At 36.9% G+C, this 21,096-nt stretch overlaps 1 protein-coding gene across 7 annotated transcripts in view; it reads left to right on the forward strand.

Annotated features, from left to right (window-relative positions):
* The window catches only part of SFMBT2 (Scm like with four mbt domains 2), a 148,627-nt gene that overhangs the window by 58,922 nt on the left and 68,609 nt on the right, over window positions 1–21,096 (forward strand). For 5 of the 7 annotated variants that reach the window (XM_072147425.1, XM_072147430.1, XM_072147428.1 and 2 more), the window contains exons 5-7: window positions 5,461–5,526; window positions 15,013–15,101; window positions 18,618–18,864. In XM_072147425.1, coding sequence (XP_072003526.1) covers window positions 5,461–5,526; window positions 15,013–15,101; window positions 18,618–18,864 — 402 coding nt within the window. The remainder of the gene's footprint in view (window positions 1–5,460; window positions 5,527–15,012; window positions 15,102–18,617; window positions 18,865–21,096) is intronic. The other 2 variants (XM_072147427.1, XM_072147429.1) reach the window with 1 other exon arrangement.

A 21,096-nucleotide genomic window follows, 5' to 3' on the forward strand; every position in this document is an offset into this window, starting at 1 on the left:
TGATTTCATGTGCAGTGCTGAGCCTCAGAGGGTTGACTTCGCTAAAGATAGATTGAAGAAAGGCAAAGCAGCTGAAACTGTTGATTGTTGGCTACAGGCAATGATCTGCCATGTTAGCTGTGCGCTTTTAAATAAGTATTATACGGCTCTTGTATGAGTTAAAATTATTCCATGGAAATAAAGAATTTTAGGATTTAGCCCATCTAGCACTGGTAACACTTGCAGTGCTAGCTAAGCTCCAAAATAAATGGAAAGGTGATTGTAATAATTAACTTAGGCCCAAATGTTCTGTTATTTATGTTTTTATTGAGCCATTGGTTGGAGAACAGCATCTGTTTATATCGCTGCACAGTAAAATAAAGTCTGTCAAAGGGAAAATAGAAATCAATGTAGTGAAAGTAAAAAATAATTTATATTTTAGGTGAAAATAACAGCTTATATTGTACAGCCTTAGATTGAAATTGTAAAATCCAATGCATTCATACATTCTTTAGAAACCAGAAAGATCACAGAATTATAAGAAATTATGCAAAACATAATCTTTAATTCTAGAATTGAGGAAAGGCTATTATCATATATGGAATCATATGTCTTTTTGATTCATTTGGTTTTATAATATACTATGATCTTAATACATTAAAAAGTTAATTTAATGTATCATGAACAGTGCAACAATTCCATAGTGGAAGCTTTGAAAGAAATGAATCCTGGTATTGTCTAGATTCTCCAGTTCCCTGGATCTTGGTCATGAAAGATGCAGATCTGGAAAGCAGACAGTGCCAAATATCTCAGCTAAGATACCCACCTAGCAGGTATTCAACTGACCTGGCCAATATTTTTTCTGTTAGGTCTGCATGTTTTTTACTATGCCCATTAGATATTGTTATTTAACTTGTGTTTAGCTACTAGTGTTAGGGGCCTAAACCACACCCTACTGTGGTTGTTATTTTTAATTCCTGCCTCATGTTGGGGCTCATATTTTTGAGTAGAAAATATGGCAATCCTAGTCCAGGCAGAAGGACCCTACCAATCAGAAGTGATGGCATGCCCTTGCTCCATGCATTTCTTATCTGTGATTACCTAACCCCTTTAAATATCCATAGAAAGGATTTCCAACATTCTAATATTTATGATGATTTGACATATCATTGTCTAATTCTTATTGGTAGAGGAAAAATAGACCAATGAAGTTTTTTAACTTTTTGTAATAAACAGCACCATAGATCGTATTATCATTGTGTGCTGCCATCTATCAAACAATGGCAAAACAAATTGCAGACTGATTGAGTTTGATTGGATTTGGCAGCCATTTGAGTAAGACGTGTTTTGTGATTTTAGAAAAGATGGAAAAATAGCAGTATCGTTTGGTAATTTGCTTTTTGTTTTTGGATGGGAAAAAATACGAGGAGATAAAAGCAAAGTTGGATGCTGTTTACGGGGACACTTCGCCATCTATGACCACAGTTAGATGTTGGTTCAACAAATTTAAACATACGTTTTTGATGAGGAGCGACCAGGACGCCCGGCAGTCGTGGTTACCGAGGAAATCATTCAAAAAGTCCACAACATGAAACACGCTGATCAACGAACAAAAGTGTGCAAAGTAGCAGAGGCTGTAGGTGTGTGGACTGGAACTTAATTAATATTTTACATGATAAGTTGGCGATGAAAAATTTGTCGGCCTGATGGGTACCGCAATTACTCACGGTGGACAACAAGCATCATTACACACCAGAAACTTAGCAACAATCAAAACAATGGATTTCTCCCGGTGAATCTGCTCCAAAGAAGGCGAAGATGGTCCCATTGACCGGAAAGATCATGGCGACGATTTTTTGGGATGTGAACGGCGTCATCTACATGAAATTTTTAGAAAAAGTAAAACGATCACTGGACAATACCACAGTGAGTTATTTGACTGCTTCGACAAAAAATTGAAGGAGACACGGCCGCATTTGGAAAAAAAGAAAGTGCTGTTTCACCACGCACCAGCACATTCATCCGGAGTTGTCGCTGCCAAACTGCATGAATTGCATTATAAATTGCTGCTGCACCCACCGTATTCACCTGATCTGGCTCCCTACGACTATTTCTAGCTCCGCAACATGAAGAAATGGCTTACAGGAAAAATATTTAGTTCAAACAAGGAAATCATTGACGAGACAGAGGTGTATTTTGGAGAGGTCGACAAATCCTATTTTTTGGAGGGGTTAAAAAAATGGCAGGAACGTTGGGAAAAGTGTATCTTTCTAAAAGGGAACAATGTTGAACAAAACAAAAAAAAATTGAACAGCCCTCGTAGAGCAGGTCCTGTTCCTGCCAGTGTTTGCAGTTTGGGCAGTCTTTTTCTATTGTCATCAGCGAGTGACTGGACCTCATGTGCCAAAGATGATGGGTCCTCTGTTTGAGGCCCAATATTATTCTCACCTGCCGTTATGTGAATAGTTGCTTTATTGGCCGTCTGATGTATTAGCATTTTTCATTTTTATATCTGCAGTTCCTTCCATTACTCCACTGTTTCTCCTAATACATATGACAATCCTGGATAATACTAGATACTTTATTCTAGGATATCATTTGAGATTCCTGGCAACGAAAATGTTCAAGATATGAATAATAGTTTTTCCAGATAATATATTTTTTTTATTGTTTTTCACTTTTAACAAGAACTTCTGAGGAATTGTATGACTCATATTAAAGACAAAAGGAAACCAGAGACCTATGTTATTCCGTATAATTTCACATATTGCACAAATTGTGTTATTTGGCAACAAGGAAGTTGTTTGATAATTTGCTATATAGATGCAATAATATGAGGGGTGTTAAATCTCTTGGTTGAAAGTCAGTAACATTGTTTACAAGGCGTATTGTTGATGTTTGCAACTTTGAGTATTGAATTCCTCTTGGTAAAGAAATGATTGCTTGTGTCATAAAGGAATCCAGTTACAGCCCTGGGGTGGTATGATATATGCCGTAACTACAACATGTTTCTGAATTCTTAAAGACCATTATTAGATTTGTGGTTTCCACTGAGCTTTTATACGGTGGAAGAATGTTATCCAAATGCTAGTCAAGCACAAGTGACCCTGTACTACTTCATCTCAGATACAATTAATTCTGACTTCAAAAGCCTCTATATTGTTTCTTGGTGTAAAGCCAGGGAAGGAGTGGAGTGGATCAGTGAATGAAAGCTTCTTGTTGAAATAGGTTTGTGGTGATCTAAATGAGAAGATTCTCCCTGACATTATAGTTAAGCATTTAATGTGACCTAATGTCAATCTCCTGCCTGATCTCAAACAATGCTTTGTTTTATCACAGCACCTGTGTGTTGTAACCCTCTATGTCATGGACAGTGTTATGCAGACAGAGAATAAAAGCTGCCAGTCTTCCTCCTGGTAACGCTGAACATAGGACAATACTGACATATTGTTGTTGTATTGTTATAATGCATACACAATGATTTTTGAGTTAAATAGCACGTATATAAACCCATCACATATTTATAGGATAAACAATATTTTTATTACTTTAAGGGGTTGTGAAGGGGTTGTGTGACAATAGAAGCTGAGGATTGTGGCATGTACAATTTTAATGATTATAGAGGAAGACTTCCCTGTAGTGGCTTAATTCCTGCAGGAACAAAAGATGGACACAAATCTACAGTAACCAATCCTTCACCACTCCCCCACCCCAGTTCCATGTTTCTGGCAAATAGAAGGTCCCAATAAATTAGATATTTGAATGGTTTACCTGAAACTTTGGTTTATTTTGGCTTATATTTTGATTTGGTTTGTTTTATAATCACCTTAAAATACTTGTTATACACACTTTTCACAATTTAGCAAGATGCAGAAATTCTCTCCCAACCATTGTTATACATATATGCCAAGGAATATGCTGTAGGTTCATTCTGGTTACATGTGGCATGGCAAACCTCTGCTGCCACAATGGAATCAGAGTGGAGGAAGCATTGGTTGTTTCAATGAGAAAACCTTTAAAGGGATAGGCAGTATAGGCAGATTGTAACCTTAGTTACAATCAGGCTCTTCCCGTCCATGAGGCTCTTCCCATCCAAACTGAGCCTCATTGTCAGCATTTACAGCTTATTGCTAACTTGGGCCAACTAAAGAATAGGATAATCCATATAGTAAAACATGAACTGTTGCTGCAGGGCAGTCGATCGTCTCTTTAAAGGGGTATTCTCATCTGGGCATTCATTTTCATTAATCTGCCATGTATAAACATTTCTTCAATTAGATGTTATTCAAAAATGTTCCTGTGTGAAGATAATTTCTCATAAATGTAACTATATGGTCCCTTAGAAAAAGGCTGTGTACTTGGATACGGCCACCTCTGCTGGAGCGATTGCACAAAGACACAAAAAGGTTTTTGTATATGAAATGTCCGGGAGCTACTGTGTGCCCCACAGCCATCCTGTAGTAATGAACACTGAAGCCAGGGGATCAGGCAGGGCTCAATAGCGCATGTCTGGTCACCGCTGCCAAAATGTGAAGTGGTCGTATCCGACGTAGTTATCTCGTTTCTAAGGGACAACATGGCTACATTTATGAGAAATTATCTTCACACAGGAACATATTTTTTAATAACATCAAATTCAGGAACTGTTTACATATGGCAAATGAATTGAATTAAATGTAAATGCTCAGATGCGAATACTCCTTTAAGTATTTCAATAGCCCTCTTAATTTTCTTAGATATGTGACTGCTTTTTTGGGAAAACTTGGCTTTATGTTGAGATCCACTTTGCTATGGTCATATAGCTCTTACAAAACGACTCTGGGTCACATGTAACATTTTTAACATTAACCTGTGCTGCATTGATAAGGTCACTTTGGATCATTTATAAATATTTTTTTAAATATGCTTTTATTCTTCATACAACATTCATCATCAGTGCTATCACTATGAGAATAAAATGATTTTTCTTTATCATTTGAAAAATTATGACATAATGCAGAAATAGAGACTTTTACAAAAATCCTCCTTTTTGTGCAGCCACATCAAGTTTTCCCCTATCCACAGGATTGCCACAGATCAGGAGAATGTGAAGTCTAATGTATTCCCGGAGCAGCTGATTGCACATGCACCTGCTACACCTGTTTATTTCTATAGCACTGACAGAGATAGGTGAGCGCAGTATTCAGCTACTTTCATCAGTGCCATAGACAGTAATGCAACAGCATGCATGTCTGCCCTGCTACTTTGAACCACAAATCTCATGATCCTTGGGGTTCTCACCACTGATGCCATGTACACCCCTACCACCCATCAGCAACCGCTCTCTTTAAATCTCACACATACAAACAAGGCTCTGTAAAACACTAGAAAATGCTAGATATTAACAATGTATATATTTTTAGGTAGCACTTGTTTTGGTGTCTTGCTGCCAATGATTGCAGTGAAGAATTGGCTTTCAAATGTGGAATTTTTTCTTTTTAGCAACATTAGGTGCCATTGTGTTCCAGCGCCACCAGCACTTCCACCTTTCAAATGCCTCCACATCCGGTGAGTACTGCCACTTCGGATGTCCTCAGTAATCATCACTAATGTTATGTTCGCAGTAGTTTCCCAAAAATTGTATATAGCCTCATCCTAACCTTAAACTAATTTGTCCTGGTATAATTATTTATAACCGCTATCCACATACAAAACACAATACTCAATCATATAGATTCCATAGATATAAAATTATTATGTTCTGCAGTATTGGTATACATTGTCCAATCATTTACCTGGATCACCTTGACTGATAATTATGTAGCTACATCCACATGTAGATGTTACAGCCTTGCTTACTGTATTATTCAGGGAACTCTTACTTTATTACAGAGGAACCCAGTAAAGTTGTGGAACCTGATAATTATGGAAAGTTGTACAAAATTTTTAATTTATCCATAAGCAGAACAAAAAATGAGGAAGACTTGTAAAAGTCAACAAAGATAAAAGTATTGAGTAGGCAGAGTAGGATTTGTACAAGCATTTTATATTTCATGTACAGAAGTGGACTATACAATGTTCAAAAAGCTTCTGGATTTTAAAAGATGAGGGAATCTACAGAATGTTCATTTTTTAGTCTTAGTAAATCATCTATCTATCTATCTTTCTATGTATCTAAATCAATAAAAAGGAGCTGCAGAAAAATGTTTCACCTCAACTATGGCAGAACTGAATCACCTATCTATCTGGCCATCCTGGTATAATTGTAGTCATGTTAAAGCCCTCTACATGCCCCTATTACCTTTTTAGACAGGCTAAGACACCAATAAACATTACATATTAAAAAAGAAAATAAACCTATTAATTATGTAATAAACCTATTAATTCAGTTTTATTTTAAAAAAATGAGTTATTAAGCATAAGGCGCTTTGATAAATCTAGTATAGTTTAACTTTGCACTGTGTAACTGGTCTAAGATCTGCCCTGTTGTGTTAATGTATCAATTGTGATCAGGGAGTAGTTTTTTGGCATGCCACCGCTTTATCAATTTACTGGATTAACACGATACTAGATGTTCACACCCATTCACACCTCATCAAAGTCTTTAATACTGTTTTTATAAGGAAGCGTGCCTTTATGTCTACAGGGAACAAGAGCAAGTGGATTATACCTCTTTTATCTCCCCAATTATTTGGATCTGACCCACCCATTCATTATATCTGACAATCCAGGCATTTCTATCTCCATTTCCTTAAGCCATTGTGTGCCTGATTTATTTATAGCCTTTTTGTTGCCCTTTTCCTAAAATAATAATTTTGTAATTTCAGATAAATACTATTTGCATGACTAAATAAGTGGAAAAGTTGTACAAACCTCCTACTTCTCTCTTTCAGAGTACTCTTTAGACTGTTGTGTTTTCATGTCTTTTATGAGATGTAAAAATATCACACTAGTGAAATCTGTGATCTCTGACCACCACTAAAGACCTTTACTTAATGCTAGGTTAATCTTCCCGACATCTATTGTGGGGGTTCTTTGGAAACACTATTTAAAGCAAAGGAACTTTTACATTAATACATTGTGGAATGTTACTCCCTGTCATCGTGAAAAGTTTTTTTTATTGGGTAAAGTGATTTTATATGCTGGGAAAACAGTATTGTCCTGGTTGGTTTTCACAGCATGTATATGGAATATATGTGGATATTCTTCTAGACTCGACACATATGTTCCCGTACTCATGTCAGGACTTTGGCAATTGCAAATTTATTTCTTTTAGAAATTATGCTTGTGTGTAAATGAGGTACCATAAGAGATGCTGTAGCACATGTAATGGAAGCCATATTAGTTGTCAATCAGCTTTCCTAAACATATACTCTATGATTGAAAAGAATGACAGGAACTTAAGGAATTGCCCAGTGTCTTTTTGCAGGCAGAAATACTCCCTGAGTAATGTCAGTAGAAGATTATTTTCTTAAAGAAAATCTTTGTTCACTGACTAACAATAGAACAATAAAATACTAAAGAAAATGCAGAAAATACATCCAGATTTGCAGAATAGGTTCAGGAACAAAATATTATTCCCACACAAAACGTAAATCTACAACAGCCAAGGGGATTTTCTATTTTAATATACCTAAAAGAATTTTATTACTGTTACCTAACTTTCCCCTACAAACATTTTTGATTTCTCCACAGGATAGTTAAAATATGAATAAATGGCAAAGATAGAACTGCTCACCCCAATTACTACCACAGGGGTCATGAGTTCTCAGGCTAGAGGCATCTAAGAGGAGCAGCAGCTGTGCATTGCCTCTCGGTTCAAAGTCTATGGGAGCACTACACCATCATATAGATATCCTATAGGATTAAATAGAACACAAAGGTAGACTGGTTGAGGAATGGTAAACTAGGAGCCCCATATCTAGTTATCACGTTGTTGGAGCACTAGACCACCAACAATCATTGTTTATACATAATGGTCATGGAATAATCTGTTTAATAATCACTTGGGGAAACATAGTCTGTCCTTTAAATCTTTCTGTTTTGATTTTTGTTAAAATTTTTACTAATAGAAAAAGAATATTCTTTGTCTTTGGGGAAGCTGTGTTGTACTGTCTTTAAGGACTTTAATTACATCCTCAAAAATAAAATGACATGATATTAGCAATAATAAAACTGAACAGCTCAGATGACTAATTTGACATAATTACTCCATTGTAAACGGAATCTTTGTTACAGTTTTATCTGAAAGACTATTTGATATCTGTCACATATTTTTGTCTGTACTCCATGTTCTTTCTTACAATATGTGCTGATAGTTTTATTATAACTCTAACCATGTGTTTCTGGTTAGGCAAGGTTCTGAAATGCCTAATAAATGACTGGCAGGAGACCTAATGTTAATTAGCTGTCTCAGCAGTCAGCACATTATGCATTTCCATCAATGTGAATAATCATTGGTAATCAAACAAGATTAAATTAATACATAATACATTATTTCACATAGCTGATAGATTTTTCCAAATATATGAGAATAAATGTATATTATTATTTCAATCACACAAATTAAAATTTAAAGAGGACCTGTCACATTTCCTGACATGACTGTTTATTCGCCATGAACAAGGATTCCTGGAGCATCTGTTTTCACAATTTTTATTGCATGGCTCCACTGTTATACCTCTTGAATAATTATGAATAATTTGACAACTAGGCATTTCCAGTCCCCATATCAAAGTGGTGTGTGTCTGCATAGTCTGATACTGCCAGCATTAATATATAGGTGTCATATAGTGCAGTGACATATCCCTAACTAGTAACATCCAGTTGTCAACTTATTCATATATAGATGGAAAAGCATAGAAACTGCAAATGCAGAGTAGTAAGAAAAGATGCTCCAACTTTTTTTTTGCTACAAGTTGGGAGGTTGTTCTAGTGCTAAAGTTTAGCTTTGGTCCCCTCTATTTCTGTTCCCCCACCACCACTATGTCATATCCACTAATCGTTAAGGCAAATCTTTAAAAACCACCAAAATCCAAATTAGAGATGAGTAAATAATCCAATATTCACTTGCTTGACGTTTCACCTAATTTTTCAAATGTTTTGGTTCAGCTCTGAATCTATTCTATCTGAGCCAATCTTGTTCCAACTGTCCTGGGAATTGGTATATAACTCCCTTCCCCTCCACAGATTTTCTATGAAAAGCTGCTATCTATAAATTTATTTGGATTTTTTTTCTCTCTACTGCCTCCCCACCCTAAACTCTGGGATAACTGACAGCTGTAGCAAAAACCTTTTCCCCAACCATACCAGATTTGCTCCCTCAATTTATAAAATTATATATCTGGTATCACTCAATGAATTGTTTTATATTAAAAAAAAATGCCCGAATACATTATCTTATGTACAGTGCCCTCCAATTAATTGCTTTATACAGATCAGCCACTAGGTAAATTAGCAAGATATTCCTGATAAATGACCCCCTTAGTCGATATGGTCGTCTGCTGTTGAGGAGGTGGCTGTGTATGTTGTTTACAGCTATAGATTTAACTTTAATTAGTGTTCTTGCATGCTTCAAAGTGTATTAAGGTTTTTTTATATTGTATTATACTATTCTGTAAATCAGGGAGTAAATAATGCTGTGTACCATCTTGGAGGATAGAGGGGACTGGGGAAAAGAAGGCGGGGAAACCATCGACATTTCAGAGATGAAAGGCCTCAATAACAGATCTCATCAACAGTCTGATTGACTGAGATTAAGTAAAGCTGAAATCAAACAAATAATAATATTAGATGAATACAGATACAGATGAAACAGTAGTTAACATAACTAAATTGAGAGGAAGTTTTTAAGGGGGTGACATTGCCAATGTTATTTAATATAGATAGAAGTATATTTTGTAGTTTATCATCTAGGCATTAGGACCAGCAACGCTGTATGAAATTTGTGTTCACCTCTGATTGGCCAGGAATTGGAGAGTTGAGATGAGTTTCCTTGATGAGAGTTTGGCCCTGTGAGGAGAGATTATTAGTTTGTGTGGAGAATAGTGCAGGGGCTACAGTACATGCCAGTGTGTACCTATTTCTAAAATAGTCCTTAAATGACTTATCTTGTGAATATGACAAGAGATCACAAGCTGAAAGTGTCCCCTTTGTCATAAGTGGGTCTGGAGTGAAGTTGAGTGACTGTTGAAGTACTAAGAATTCATTTTTGGCTATATACCATTAAATATAGAGCCCTATAAAGCCCTAAAATAAAGTACTTAGCTACAAAAGAAGGAATTTGTGGGTGTTTGATCTTTTATTCCTCATCCACCTTGTTACAAGTTGACAAATTAATAACATTTAGAAAATTGAGATATAGCTGCAATAGGCCTTCCTTTGCTAAGGTTCAATGTGGTTATCCTCACCCCTTCCCTTGTGCACAAAATATCTAGAATTTAACTCAATCCCCCCTCCCAAATTTAACATAACATCAATCGGCTTTACAATATAGTCCAAAACAATTCTTGTTACTAGGACCCTTTGGTAACTCTCAGGATGTAATGCCAAGCCTTTTGGTTAGATGCTTTGTGAAATTTTTAATCTCTGCCTTTATTTATAACTCCACAGTGGCCATTCAGACAAACCATTCCAAACATTTATTGAGCTGCATTTCATCATATATTATCTAAATATATTGTAATATGTTTTGACAATATTTTTCTATACTACCTTTACACTAAGTAACATGCAATGTACGAAGTCGTAGTTATGTGGGCTGTAAATTGATAAAGGAATTGCCTCAGGTCATTCAAGTTTTATTCCTAAAGGCCATCCAGATGTCAAAAAGTATCTTCTATGAAAATAAATATTTTATGTCAGTTGTAGCTATCCTTTGACACATTTCCATAATAACCTATAACACAAAATATAGCCTACAGTATCTTATGGTAGTGTGGATCATAAAGGTATGTTTGGTACTGCTGGTATATTTTTCAGTTATATGATAAATGCTAAAATAAAAATTCAGCACTGCGTCTTCCTTATACAATTGACTTTTTACTATTACAGTATTTTTCAAATTACTTTATTTTGGTAGCAATGTTAAGACATTTGTCCCTATGCAACTGTAGATTTTTCAGCTAATTAGACCAATGTATAGCTAGATGGTTAGTACAGAACAAAAGTTCATGATCTCTTAATAAAATATAATATTAGACAATGAGAACCAGAGTGTGTACAAAGCACAGTAGTGGATTTAATTAATACTACATTTACTCAAGCAAAACAACAGAAGCACCAAGAGAAAAGGTTTGTTTTATAGGAAAAGTAAACCTAGGAATTAATGATAATACTAAGCATGGAAACACAGGCAAAGACAGTGAGCCTTGAGACTAAACCCTACCCGAGGCAGAAGGTAGACCTTGGGGCATAATTATCAGAGGCCCTGAAATAATAGCAAATGGTAGCCTTTTGCTAGCACTTGCGACTATTTATCCCTCTCTGCCACCTTCACACTAGTGGTGCGTGAAGGGGCGTGAGGTGGGTGCGGCCGGTGGAGCGGAGGGCGCGGCCGGGAATGGGCCGGTGCAGGGCGTTACTGTCCCCTCGCTGGCGCACTTGTAGAATAAACACATCACAGCTTCCTGCCCCAATACATCAAGAGGCTTCCTCCTCTTGATGTATGCCGCTGCTGGAGCACTAAGCAAACGGATATTCAAAAATACAGGCAAAAGTTCAAATATACTAGAATACAGACTGACAGAATAACACAGCTAGCTAAGTACAAGACTAAAGCAGGCAAAGAGTACTGATTCACATATTTAAAATTCCATAGCTATGGTCCAGAAGGTGATTGGATCAGTATTCAGTCATCAGATAGGATGGCAATGGGAGTGGAGAGAGAGTCTGTCAGTCACAGCAGGTTTACTATTATTGAACCAGAGCAGAGTCTGGTGCAAATCATTAAGGTTTCCATAGAAATGAATACACCAGTGTTCAGACTAGGAAAAGAATGGAATAAACTGACACTATCAACACATCCTCAGCCATATTCTATAGACAGAGAATGATGCAGGCATAGATGTAAAACATAAAGTTGCCTTCACTGTCATTTTTCAGCATTTCCTGCTTACAGATATTCTTACAGGACTTTGAGGATAATTACCTTCTGATCAAAGGGGATCAAAAGGATGTCACTCTAACCAGTTGTCTTACAGTGTTCACAGGGCACTGAGATGAGGGAGAAGAAAATGTTATTTTTATTTCTCATTCTTAATTGTAATGTAAAGAGTAAATCTACTTACTGGGCAGTAGGAAGTTGGAGAAAGTGTCGAAATATGCAAATTTTTAGGAAATCTTCACTTAAATGTGTAACGTTCAATAACAGGACTGCAGATTTGTCATTTGCATTCATGGCATCTAAGCCATTTGAGAGCATGATGGTTGTCATTTTGGCTCTGCATGCCACCCTTCTGGATTCCACATGCATCCTATTTTAATACGTTTGGGAAACGGCAATGCAGAACTGCTGATAAAACCAAAACAATTATCAAAATTGGACAGGAAAGTGATAAAATTCAGATGGAAAATCTTACATAAATTCTCAGGATAGGGGATAAATGACATATTGGGGTGAAGGTGTCTGACAGCTTTGGCCCTTTTGTCAGGATCGACAGAACAGGCAAACATAAGTCCCCCTTAGTTGCCCTGTGATTACAACTTTTGGCATCGGACCGTGAGCTCTGTTGGAAGTCCATTAGCAGTCTATGGAGCTGTGGCCAGTGCACCACAGGGCATGTCTTCCCCTGTGGATACATTTTGTTCATGGTAAATCCTCTATGATATAATATAGAGCAATGTAAGCAAGTGAATTTGCAATGTATGCCTGCCTGCATAGTCCTATGCATTTCTAATAAAATATATTTCTGTACTAGATACAGCATCAGTTATAGCTGACATTCTTGTCACTTGTCAGGATTTTCAGTCCTGAGGGGAGGAAATGCCCTCAATACTATAAAAGGAAGAGGTGGAAGACATTTCACCTCTGCCACTTTCAGAATGACTTTTTGTGAGCATGTTTTTGCATATAAATAAGTTTATGTGGACCACATGCTCTCTTCCTGATCAGATAAAAACACCATTGTTCTAAAATGAATCATCACTAATCCATCTGCAAGCTACAAGCAGATCCTTCATATTATACAATTTACAGCATGTATTTATCAGTGACATAAAAATACTTTTACAGGATTCCGATATTGATGACAAATCATTAAGGTATATCACTAAGCCTCTTTCCTCAATGCAAAAAAAGAAATGAGAACTTCTGTGACCATTGACCGTTTATTCACGCTTCCATGTTCACTATGACAGTACACGATACATTGAATTTAAGTAAATTTAACAACAAGATCCATCATTTTAAACCCATAGATGCAGGCACTGGGGGATATTTATCATACGCTGGCGGTCTTGATAGCCCCGCCGCTGCAAATTCGCAGCGCTGATTGCAGCGCAGCCCCGAAAAGTATGAATGAAAAGTAAGAAAAGTCGCCGGCAGCAGCAAGTGCGCAGGCGCGGGGACAGTAACGCCCCGCGCTGGCCCAGTCCCGTCCGGCCGCGCCCTCCGCTCGGCCGGCTGTGCCCCCCCTTCACGCCCCTTCACGCCCCACTGGCGTGAAGGTGGCGGACCGGGGCAAATAATCTCAAAAGCTAGCAATAAGCTAGCATTTGCGATTATTTCAGGGCCTCTGCGCCACTGGCGGAGCGCAGAGGTCCTGATAAATATCCCCCACTGTGCCTATGGTAATCTTCTTGTATTCTTCATCCATGGCCTCATTCCTGCTAAAATAAATGTTTAAAATGATGCTAACTGTTCTGAAGGGTTCCTGGGATTTTATCTGTGCTGCAATTATCAGGCTGATAGTCCTGAGGGAGCAGAGAAGGAGGGGGAAACAGTGAAACAGTCTGCGAATCTGCAGCACTGAGAGCTACACCCCACAGAGCTCTTCAGGCACATTAGCATAAGTTGATTTTAGAAGGAAGCCATGGGTAACAAATAGAAGAAGATTACAACAGTCACTGTGCCTGGAATAGGTGTCCCTACTATATCATGCTTGATTTTGATGGTAGAGTTCCATTAAATGTACCCATTCAGATGTCCTTCTTTTTCACAGATCATGTGGGTGATTCATCAGGGCTTGTACCCAGTTTTCTGGCATGCGAGCCCTGTAATAATCGCAATACCTGGCACATAGCACCAGCATATGTTAAATAACCCCATAAATCTATGGAAAACATGGGGACCTTCCCTATTTTGGTCTTTTTGCATACATACCCTTAATGTCAAGGGTCAGTGAAAATGTAGCCCATGTGCTGTGTATAATTTAATGTATGGAAAGGAAAACCCATGAAAAGTATAGCCTTTTAAGGATCTTAGTCTATGCTCAATGCAAACTGACAAGATAGGACAATTCAGTTAGATAACCGGTCTCCAACCGCTGGGCTGTGGCCCGAGACCTCAATATTTCATTGGAGGAACACTACTGGGGACGTTGCATTGGAGAGGCTCTACTGGGAACAACTAATTGGGGGTGGGGACATTTCATTAATGGGTGGAGCACTGCTGGGGACATTGCATTGGGGGGGGGGTAATTGCTGGGAACATGGTGGACCACCTCTCTCAGCAACACTTGCTACATGCATTGATCAGAAGGATCCAGGACTTCTCCGAAACGCATCATCAATAAATCAACATATAAAACAATACTTAGGAAGTGTGGAAACCTTTTCCTGAACGATCACCATCCAGCTAGCGCAGTTCCAGTCACCCCTCCCTGGTCTCCCAAAATGCAATTGCTGAGCAGACGTTGTGCATTTATGCTTTATAGCCTAAAGTGATCTGATTAACAGCTATTGGAGAACTACTACTCCCAGCACATGCTAAAACAAATTTATCTTTGGAAAACAGGAAGGATTATTAGTGTATTACTAAACAAATAGGCATACTAGCTTTTCTGAGATAAATATTCTCATTATACTGCTCCACTAACTCAAGCTATTTTTTGGCAGGAATAAAAGAGAAGTGCACAGACTGGGCCGAGTTCCTCATTCATGATTTGACTGGCTCAAGGACTGCCCCAGCAAAACTTCTAGAAGGAGTATGTAATTCTCTTACAGGAATTTATATATTAAGATTTTTTGTGTTCTCATAATTGTTTGTTAAAGGTTGTTATACTTGATATTCATTGTCTCAAAATAAAGGTTGCTTAACTTTTCGAGTACTAACGTGAAAAAGTCTTCAGTGGTTAATATGGATCGTGCCTGATCAATGCAATAGAGAAAATAGCTAAATCAGCTTGCTAAAAATATATTCTTGAGATGTTATTTCTCACGTCATAACTTTGTTCAACAAACACGGCTGAATTAGTCACACACATATACAGTGGGAACGAAAAGTATTCGGATCCTTTTTAATTTTTCACTATTTTTTTATTGCAACCAATTGGTAAGATTAAAAACATTCTTTTTTTTGCTCATTAATATACACTCTGCAGCCCTCCTTCACAGATAAAAGGAAATGTAGATATTTTTGCTAATTTATTAAATAACAAAATTAAAAATACCACATGTCATAAGTATTCAGACCCTTTGCTCAGTATTGAGTAGAAGCAGCTTTTGAGCTAGTACATGAGTCTTCTTGGGAATGATGCAACAAGTTTTTCACACCTGGAATTAGGGATCCTCTGACTCTTCCTTGCAGATCCTTTCCAGTTCCCTCAAGTTGGATGGTGAATGTTGGTGGAAGCCATTTTCTAGTCTTTTCAGAGATGCTCAATTGGGTTTAGGTTTCAAATTTTTAATTAGCATAAATATCTACATTTCAGTATTTTCTGTCCTGATGGGGTGCAGAGTGTACATTAATGAGAAAACAAAGGAATGTTTTAGATTTTACCAATTGGCTGCAATTAAACAAAGAGTGATAGATTTAAAGAGTCTGAATAATTTAGGTACCTCCTTTATTTGTGTGTAGTAAGGTAGGATTTATGCATAATGGATTTTACAACTTTAGATTTGTCTCAAATGAAGAGAAAACCTGACTGGCGAATTTAGAATGGCCCTTAGGATTTGTGAACAAAATAGTGAGAGCTGAAAATGTTTGCTTAAATGAATATTACATACAGACTCTTACTCGTTCAACTCCTAGGAAACTAATGTCCTACTGTTTCCTATAAATGAATTTGCTAAACAGATGGCACACTTACAGCAAACAAATTTAATATATACTTCCCATTGGTATTCTTTACAGTGATGCCATGTAATACTTCTACTTTCTCAGAAGCCTCCCATAGAAATTACTCCTAATCACTAGGGCTTTACACAGTCACACCCATCAAATTTTAGAGGTTTCTGCTTTTATATATTGCCCATTTTGACATATCAGAAATGAGTTCCATTTTAAGATTTGGATGTATTTCTACATATTCCAGTAATGTAACAGGAACTATCGCCATTTATACAGGCAGTCCCCAGGTTACGTACAAGATTGTAGTACCAGACAAATGATTACATTTTTTTGCTGTAAATGAACCAAGGATTATCATTAAAGCTTCCTTACAGACACCTTACAGCTGATCATTACAGTCTGGGACTAAAGTAAAGCACCCAGAGAGCTTCACCAGAGGTCACAGTGGGCAGAGGGGGCCGTCTGTAACTATGGGTCGTCCGTAAGTCGGGTGTCCTTTAGTAGGGGCTCGCATGTATATAGTAATATGAAGAGTTTTTTAATATTTAAATGGAGGTGATGACCTTTAATGTAAAAAAACTAGGGCTGGGAAATTCACACAAATTATTCAAATAATGATGAAATTCCCAGCAAAAGTTTGTTTCCAATCTTGAAACTGAAATGAATTGTGTTTATTCTTGAAATGAATCCTGGGTAATAAGGTAATATAACAATTCTATAAAAAAGAATTAGGAAAACAGACTAAGTTGAAGCTACTGTAACAACCTGCAGGACAGGTTGTCAGGGAAACCGATTGCAGGATCTGTGAACTCCTCTAGAATTGGTTTTCAGGTTCTGCGTGTAAAGTGTGTTAAAAGGGGTCATCAGAGCACAATGAATGACTGTTATTAAAACTCTCACTCTACATTGCTGAATAGATTTTTAGTCTCTCTACACTGCATTATCCTCTTTAACAAAGAGCTTTACATGCAGTCATCCTCAAAATGAATATCCACAAAAATGTCATTACAAAATCATTTTTATTAGAGAAAGTAATAAGTACACTCAAACAAAACATGTCTACCGTGTTGTTGTGAAAAGTCACACAAATTTACTTCTTCATCTATTTTTCACAGTTTCTGCCTTTAAATAAAGCACAGGCTTTTCAGAAAGCAACAAAACACGGACATAAGGGCATGAAAAATATTGTTGCCATTACTAATCTACAACAGATTGGACAGATTAAGATATACTCACACTGTGAAAATCTTACAGAATTTGCCACTATAACTAATGCTGATATTGGATGTAATTATCTAATTATGCACTGAGTTTAACAGGGTTTTTTTTGGTCATTTTACAAAAAAAAAAAAAAAAAGGAATCAATACACAACAACCCTTGCCCCCAGTAAATAGAATCCTGCTTAACTCTACTTCCTGGTCCCATCACAAAAGAAAGGAAATATCACACCATTGGTTAGACTGGCTCACAACCATTGTCTGAGATGAGACCAAGAACTAAATGCCAGCAGGGATCTGCTTATGATGTATTGGAATGAGAGAGGCGGGGAAATGCTTTTAAATCCAAGAAATATTAAATGGAGACTTTTGGGAATGAATGATCTTTTTCCTTCTTTTGCACCCAGGATAATTTTAAAATTTGTCATTTTGTAATGGAGATATTAATGTAATGCATTTCCGGACAAATTATCGAAAAGGATAGGACATTTTATGATGAAATGTCAAATTTGGATAGATACATTATAAACAAGATCCATGTGTACATGCAGCTATAAACCATATGAAACTTTTTTCCTGCTTATGATGTATTGGAATGAGAGAGGCGGGGAAATGCTTTTAAATCCAAGAAATATTAAATGGAGACTTTTGGGAATTTTAGTTGTTTCTTCAGTCATGTCTGATTTAGTAAAGAATTTTATTCTGCATTAAATGAGAGTTCTTGAGCATCTTCTCTAAGAGCTCTGAATGATCTTTTTCCTGTTTTTGCCCCCAGGATAATTTTAAAATTTATAATTTTTGTGCTACCTTTTGAGACTTTATTTGTCATATCTGTCAATTTTAGACTTTTTTGTCGCCTTTTTGTCACAGTGTATAATTTTCTTATTGCAGTTGACACTTATCAAAAGTTTCACCTGTGACAAAAAAAGGCTCAACTTGACAGATGTAACAAAAAAGTTTCAACTACGACAAACAAGTCTCCAACAGTAGAGCCAGACAGAAAAACAGACAACATGGTGATAAATTCCCCTTTTAATGACTCCAGACTTGTCTCAGGAAGAATACAAGTATTTGCTAAAAAGACTTGTCAGAAGCGAAGACAGATCTTTTTTTTTTAAGATACAGAGAAAGCCATTTTGTGTATAGTCAACCATTTGCAGAAGGACTTGGCTTGAATACATGATGACCATGCTATTTCTTTTTCTGTAAAAAGCCTCTTCGTGGAAAAGCTCCCGTAGACCTCATCACAGTTGACTCACTCATAGAACTACAAGACTCCCAGAATCCTTTCCAGTACTGGATTGTCAGTGTCATTGAAAATGTTGGAGGAAGATTAAGACTACGCTATGTTGGTTTAGAAGAGTCCGATGCTTGTGATCAGTGGTTATTTTACTTGGACTGTAGACTTCGCCCTGTGGGTTGGTGCCAAGAAAACCAGTGTAGAATGGAACCACCTTTAGGTATGTCCCAAGAAATGTTTTGGCTTTTTCATGATGTACTGTGATCAAGCTTTTACTGCAATATGTTTACCATTATAAATAAATCACTATCTATACATAAGATGTAATCAATATCTACTTAGCCTCCAATCTATAATAATAATTATAATACATTTACCAATGAACATGTCCTATGAAACCACCAACAAAAAGATTTTTTAGTGCAAAAGTAATGGAGATATTAATATAATGCATTTCCGGACAAATTATCGAAAAGGATAGGACATTTTATGATGAAATGTCAAATCTGGATAGATACATTATAAACAAGATCCATGTGTACATGCAGCTATAAAGCATATGAAACTTTTTTCCTGCTTATGTTATTTTATTCTTTATTTATTCTACTCTGAATTCAAAAACAACTAAGCAAACCGATTGGGTGGAATTTATTAAGGCAGGTTTATAAATGCCAGTCTTAATATTGCCCCCTACCTAGGCAAAGTGTGCTGGAGGCTCTGGACTCTTATTATTACTGGAAGTCATCTCCGCCTAGTTGGAGCCATTTAAACTAGGTTTGACTTCATCTATATCTATAGGGATTTTAACTATAGCCTCTACCAGTTTTCCATTGGAGACTATGGTAAGTACGACGTTCTAACCCCCACCCCCTGCTAGCCCCGCTTTCTGCCCTGTCAAGCCCTAAGTGGCATGTGTGGTGGAAAAGCACAAAAATGTGGAGATTGTGTTTTGTGTACTTTGACGTGGCTTCTCCACCAGGCACAGTAAATCTCCCCCATTGAATCCTGCATGGTTTCTATTCACGTTAAATTAGGGCACTGCTCCTTAGTGCTTTAATTTATACTAAATAAACTCTCCAAACTTGAATGTCATATTATTGATCCTAAAAACAAAACATGTAAGATGAATTATCTACTCAGTATAATGTGCTTTTTTATTCTTTGATGGAAATTGAAGGTCAGCTAGAAGTGGTTTTAGTCAGGAAACAGCCAACTTTACATATACTCATTGTCATGTGCATGTACAAGGCTTAACATACCACCCCTGGTTAGTAGGTTATTTTTACTGGAAATGCTATTGTTTGAAATGGTTAGAGAAAAGCTCTATAGAAATGCTACCTGACATCTCAATTGTTTCTCTGAAGTGGTTATTTGTAATTGTTTGAACTATTTTACAGAGAAGTATACTGGACTAAATGTATTATTCACAGTAAGTTCATTTTCTGATATCTAAAAAAGGGAAACCCTAGAAATGACAAAGAAATGTTCACAGATCATGGGGCACCAAACATTGTGTGCACTAGTTCACCCTGGTGTCCTGTTTTCAATCCCATTTCACATAGATATTTATTTATATAAATTTAGTCATAACACTTAAAAAATGTAGTCATTGTGGGTGGAAAGATATATCATTAAGCCACCTAAAATAGTGTTCTAGTGGTTGTTAGGTTTTTATGTATTAGTTAAATTGAAACTATAATTTTTTCTTTATATTTCCTTAACATTTAACACCACAGGATAGTAGCTAGCATCAATTTGCCAGATTGGCTGTTTGGCTGCCAATCAAGCAATATATCCAGGTCTCGCAAACCCAAAGGCAAACATCGAGGCAGATTTATCAAGTTGTCTGAAAGTCAGCATATTTCTAGTTGCCCATGGCAACCAATCACAGCTTAGCTTTCATTTTACCAGTGCTCATTAATATTTTAAAGGGGAGCTGTTATTGGTTGCCATGGGCAACTAGAAATATTCTGACTTTCAGACAGCTTGATAAATCTGCCTCATTGTGTTCACTCATCTCTTCATTTTAATTAGCATATAAAGGCGTTGACTTATCAAGCCATCTCCTCTCCATTTACCCCCAGATAGAAAGGGCTGCTAAATAGAAACCCATTGAGTGGTTGGTTGCTAGTGACTTCTACACGACTACCCGACGTAGCAGACTACAGCTCCATAGGGAATAGAGGCATTTTAGATAACACCAACCTCTCAATTTATTTGGGAGTGCATTGTATCCATTTTTAGACCCAGCATGCAGACCTTCACTGATCAAAAATGTATGGAGAGCCCATAACTTGATATACAGTAATTGGAAAATCAATTAGGTTTATTTTTTAACCTCTTTCAGTGAAGATTGTAAAGCTAGGCCATTGCTTACAATTCAGCTATACAATCAGGTGAATCTTCCATTGAGATCTATAGTTTTCTTGCTTCAACAATACCATATTATTAC

This window comes from Engystomops pustulosus, chromosome 4 (genome assembly GCF_040894005.1).
Source record: "Engystomops pustulosus chromosome 4, aEngPut4.maternal, whole genome shotgun sequence".
Lineage (NCBI taxonomy): Eukaryota > Metazoa > Chordata > Amphibia > Anura > Leptodactylidae > Engystomops > Engystomops pustulosus.